The sequence below is a fragment of the Rhinopithecus roxellana genome, chromosome 13 (assembly GCF_007565055.1).
Source record: "Rhinopithecus roxellana isolate Shanxi Qingling chromosome 13, ASM756505v1, whole genome shotgun sequence".
NCBI classification, from domain to species: Eukaryota; Metazoa; Chordata; class Mammalia; order Primates; family Cercopithecidae; genus Rhinopithecus; species Rhinopithecus roxellana.
This window is the reverse complement of record NC_044561.1, coordinates 64,675,550-64,681,549: the sequence shown is the minus strand read 5'-3', so window position 1 is coordinate 64,681,549 and position 6,000 is coordinate 64,675,550. Positions and strand designations below refer to the sequence as shown.

At 30.0% G+C, this 6,000-nt stretch overlaps 1 protein-coding gene across 4 annotated transcripts in view; it reads right to left on the bottom strand.

Moving 5' to 3' along the window:
- Positions 1-1,053: 1,053 nt before the first annotated feature.
- Positions 1,054-6,000, bottom strand: part of NCAM2 (neural cell adhesion molecule 2) — a 570,822-nt gene continuing 565,875 nt past the window's right edge. For all 4 annotated transcript variants that reach the window (XM_030915246.1, XM_030915247.1, XM_030915245.1 and 1 more), the window contains one exon: positions 1,054-4,766. In XM_030915246.1, coding sequence (XP_030771106.1) covers positions 4,655-4,766 — 112 coding nt within the window. In that variant the 3' untranslated portion in view covers positions 1,054-4,654. The remainder of the gene's footprint in view (positions 4,767-6,000) is intronic.

Sequence of the window (6,000 nt, the reverse complement as noted above, 5' to 3'; positions counted from 1 at the left end):
TCCAACAGTAATGGTTTTGCTTACTGTCTTCCATGGGAGGCTGAAAACAGATGCCAAAAGATACATGTTTTCATTTCAGAAAAGAAAAAAATAAGTAGCAATACTTAAATTTACATGAGCAATAATTCTGAATGTTGTGTGTAGCCAGAATCTCAAAAATTGTGTAAAATGAAAATTTAAAGAGGTAATATCAAATAATATATTTATGTTATAGGTAAAATCCTAAAGTGAGTAATAAACTATTTTTCTAAGAATATTATGTGCGTTATCAAATAAATATTTAGCATTATATATAATATAAAATTCTTTGCCTTTATATGAGAGGAAATAATTCATCTATTAACATTCTTGTATAATTTTAAATAGCTGCATCTATATGGGTAAATTCAATTCTTCAAAAAGGAAGGATGGGAGCTGGAAGAAAATTATGTTTGTTCAGCGATTACTATATGTGGGTCTTTTTATAAATTTCTCATTTGAACATATAATTGTTTCATCTTAAGACATTATTAAGTCCATGAATAAAATACTTTCTTGAAAATTTTACCTTTTAAGATGAAGTTTTTCATTTCTGTGACATCCATAATTTAATTTTAGCCTATGTTGGTACATCCATATGCAATTTCAATGTGAGTGACTAAGTATTAATGCTTCAAAGGGTTAATAAACAAATGCAAATATTTTCTCTCTAAAGATAAATCAATAATAGCTAGCAAACTTATTGGTAAAAATATTTCCAGATACAAAGCTTGTTGAATAAGAACATTATGTGATTATGATTATGAGTATGAGTATGAAAAAACTTCATGTGGGATTTAAGTCAAATGTTTACCTTATTTTCTGTGAAACGGAACATTGTGAACCTCATAAATAATTCTAATATGCTATTCCAATATTTCCTAAATTAACTAATGGAAAATATTATTTCTACCACTTGAGCTGTACATATTTTCATCTGTGATAATCTTATTGCCAAAAAATAAAGGTTGATTTATTATTCTAAATAAAATATATATAAATGGAAACAATGAAGACCCAAGAAACACCATAGTAATTTGCTTGATTTTCAAAAGTTATCTGTTGTCTTTGTCCTACAACTGGCAAAGTTTAATTTCAATAATATCTAGAATGTATTTATTGTTTAGAAAAACAATACACAACAAATTAAGAATATTTCATGTGTGTGTATAAAAAGAACTATTTTGGCATGAATTAAATTAAATTATACAGTATAGTTTATTATATCTAGATTTTATATTCAAGGTAAATAGTTTGAATTGAACTTATTTACTGACTGTAAATAAGACAGCATCATTCGAGTATCTCAAATCTAAGCAAAATATACTAGTAATGACGTTAATTGTAGTTTTTTATTTTAATAAAGCAGAATGTCATGCTAATTAAAAGGCACAGATACATCTTAATTATTTAAAATAAGAAGCGTAAACATAGGTATGATCATAAAGTTACAATTATTGGCACACAAATAAATAATTTGATTAATAAAATCTATTTATATAAATATTTAATTCAAAGACTAAGATCCATATGGGGTGTGCTGGATCTAACAGCCTTTGAAAAATGCTTTTATAGTTATTAATATTAAAAATAAAAGAAAACAAGAAACAGTACATTAATGTTAGACGTTAGTATCAATAGAATGGCAATGTCTTATCCCACAAAAAATAATAAATAAATCTTTAAAAATACAATTCTTAATTAAATTCCTTTGACAATTATTGTAAAATATGTTGACACATGAATTTGTGCCAGTTTTGAAAACAAAATATGTGTTAAAATTCTGATATTACTCCTTCCTCTTATATGTTGTTGAATATAGATTGTCACTGCCTAATTGCACCTAACTTATCAAGAAATACCAAGTTTTCGGTGATGTCTTTGCCTCTTGGTTTAAAATATCACAGGGTTCAAATTATTTTAACAGCACTTATATTCAGTCAATTCTTTTGACACTTCATACTAATATTTAAGAGTACTCTCAGACAATAAAAATAACATTTATATGGTTATATGTATATGTTTAATCTAGAATAAGAATGAAACAGGTTATTTCAGTTCTACTCATATTTTACAATTTACTACAAGCCATCTTTTATTTTGAAATTCTTATAAATCATTTGGAGCATTCCATTGAAATATTAAAAAAAATACTTTATCACAGTATTGCCGTGCTTCAGCATGGCATGGATTTCAAGGACAAGAGGTAAGGACCACTCGGGCAACTGAAACAGTGCACTTGAAATAGTCTGACTATAATTAGCTTCAGATTATCTATTAATTTCAGATCATTACTCCACATGAGTGGCAGGAAATTTAACATCATATATATATATAGACTATATATATGTATATGAAATATATGTCAATTTCTTTACAAGGAAAATCCAAATAAATGAGAGAAACAGAAATGTCAAATTGAGAAAAGACAAAAATAGTTTGTTATTTATTATGATTTCTGCACTCTTGAAGTAAAGCACAAATATAACAATAGTAAACATGCGAAATGACTTTCTCAGTCATCCTAATTCTTTCACCATCATTAGTTTAAAACCATGTGGCCCTATTTAGAAATAATTATCATTCATGGCTATTGCTTCATGGACACTTTACTAAGCTTGTACACTTTGCACAAACAAACTAATTCAAGTATTTTGACTAGTTTTAGTACGTTGGTACAAAACAAAACAAACGAAAAAATAAAACACAGCAAAATAAAGCAAACTGGATGATCAGACAAACAAACTAAATAACAACAGTCACATCCGTCAAAGACCAGTTGGATAATCAAGTCAGTTAAAATGACCTAACTGGTTTGTTTGTTTAGACACTTCTCAAATTCTTAGGTAGGCACAAGAATTCTGTTCTTTTCTTCAGAATATGCCAGACAGGAACGCAAGGAGAGATTCCTGCATTTAACCCTGCAATTTATGGCAAAGACACCGCGACGATTTGGTGCCTTCAAATGAAGATGGTCATATTCTGTCCTGCTGTAGCCAGAAAAGTAAGGAATTATATAAAATTACTTAGCTGTCTCTCCTTGGCTGACAGTTTCAAGCACTTCCTAAATAAAAATATTCATGAGTTGCCTTAATTTTACATTTAATAATCATCAGGTTATCTCTACAGAGCGAATGCCCAAAGCAGGTTTCTGCAATGCTAAAAATTGCTCCGATACTCTTTTGGAACACATTCCCTATCCCGTCACTATTTGAGCTGAAACACCAAAGGTTCTGAATGTTACAGGGCCTAAGGAAACCTTTGGCTCTCAAGGTTAGTAAACCTGCTCCCAAATGGTATGTATGTTTATAATCATAAATACTTTTTTAAACCTTACATATAAGTTAAATCATGTGTCACTCTCTCACCTCTGGGAGCTTGCATAGCTTGGAATTAAAGAAGCATTTTATTCTGGTATAACTCTAACAAAAGATATCAGAAGGTTTGTGTTGAATATTTAAGGAATTTCTTTAACCAATTTGTTTATCAAAATCTTAAAGTGACTTCTAGCTAGAACATCCAGAATAGAACACATAGTGGAAGTGTAACTGTTTATCATTTACACTTTTATGGCACATTAGAATGTTAAATAATTTCTTCTTAATTTAGTCAACCCTAAAATTTTAATTTCTAGTAGCCAATTACATTTAATGGTGAACCTATAACAGTGGTAAAATTAGTTCTCAAAGATTATATAAAACCATGGGCTAAAAATATATCTGAGGATATGATTTGAAGTATTTGAACACTAAAGACTTTTTTGATAAGTTATTTAAAAATAAATGATAATCACATATTTATAAATATATCAAGACACCATATTGATATTGTTCCCATTTCAATTTATTTGAAGCTGAGGGCAGAAATCAATATTATTTCACTTGCAATACATTTTTTGTGTATAATCCATTGTGAATGAATAGGACATATATAAAGAGATAGAGATTTAGAAAGTCTTTCTAATCTAATTTTATATACAACTAATATTCTTTCAAATGGGTAACAATTTTGATCTGGCACTTCAATCTATCAAAAATCAATGTTGAAAATGCACCGAATCATAGCTTGAAATGAGTTTTTCAAAATTTTCAATTTTTTATATCTGCTAAAGATAAACTGGCTCTTTGAAGCCTATATTCCCTGAAATTCCCCTGATAAAATGAGTAACCGTTATTAAGTGCCTTCATCTTGAAGTTGAAAGCCACCTTAAGAATCTATTTGCCCAGAATAGGACTCACACACATGCAGAGCCTTCTTACACATGTAGCTCACGTTTTTTTCCTTAACCCTTATATTTGTTGGTGGTATTAAATATAGTTCTTAATAAATAGAGCACTTGAGCCATATAATGAATTCCAGTACTTCAGTCATATAATCAAATTGAATACCCAAAGTGTTGGTGCCAGTCAGGTCTTGATATTGAAATTCTTAAAATTAACAACAACAGCAACAACAACAACAATAACAAAAGGAAATGGACCATGGGCAGGAGTATTTGATCATATGTATATGTGTACAAGCTATTCCAAGCTAGAAGTTTCCCAAGAAATTAAGGTCAATGGAATAGTTTTGGTCATAGGGTCACTGCAATCCAAATACTCTTCGTAGTGTTGTTCAAGCCCCTGTAATAGTGTTGTTATGCTTTGCTGTCATCTTCTTTTGATTGAATGATGTCATTAGACACTTTAATTTCTATAGTTTCTGGATTTAGAGCTTCTTTCCCATTTTCTTCCTTTAAAGGCAATTTTCTGGAAGATAAAAAATAATAAGCTTCATTTTCTGAGGTATTTAAAGAGATATACCTTAACATTTAAGTTACTATTTTGTAAATAAAATATGCTCCAATAATATGCTAATATTTTATACATGCTAAATAAGTTACTATTTTGTAGAGAAAACATGCTACAATAATTAGAAAGGACAAATTAAATTTACTAAAATTATATAAAATAGATTTTTAAATGATCTAAAAGAGAGTAAAAACAATTACTTTGGCCTTTTAAAAATATAATGCAGAATGATGAATGAAACAACATATTTGTAGATTTAGATGCAGCAAATTGTTCACTATAGGGTGGTTTAGATTTGGTAACTAGTTGTTGATATCAAAAATATAATTACATGTTATGGAAGGTAAAATGCCAAAACATTTTTAAATGTCAATGATATGATTTATTAGTACTACATTTTCTCCAGTGAAAACAATTAATAATTGTTGCCATATTCTGTTACATAAAATTCAGAAACCAGGCTGGGTGGGTGGCTCATGCTTGTAATTCTAGCAGTTTGGGAGGCTGAGGCAGGTGGATCACTTGAGGTCAGGAGTTCAAGACCAGCCTGGCCAACACGGTGAAACCAGGTATCTACTAAAATTACAAAAATCAGCCGGAACTCGCTTGAAGTGGGAGATGGAGATCGCAGTGAGCTGAGATCATGCCACTGCACTTCAGCATGGGCAACAGAGAGAGACTCCATCTCAAATAATAATGATAATAATAATAATAAGTAAAATAAAATAAAAATTCAGAAACGGAGTGAATTAACTATATTCCTTGGAACTTAATGCAAATGAACATATTTTAGGACTTGCTCACTTTTTAATATTTACTGTATATGTTTTCTTTTGCCTCTTTTCACTATTGTTTTTCTTGTCACTTTTATATCACTTTGCAACACAGATTTTGAGTTGTTTGCAATTGTAACTTGTGAAGCAATAACAACTTTATTTCTTCATATCAAGACAGTTTCACAAACCTTACTTCGATGCCAATGAATTGTGCTTTCTAGATTTTCCTAAAACTTGCAAATTCAATTGTTTACCATTGTGCACGACATTTGGAGATGAGTTTTTCTCCCTTAACAACATACTTTTTCCACATCAAGAAAATGAAGTTAGAAATAGTATTCCAGGCTGGGCGCTGTGGCTCATGCCTGTAATCCCAGCACTTTGGGAGGCCAAGACGGGCAGATCATATGACGTCC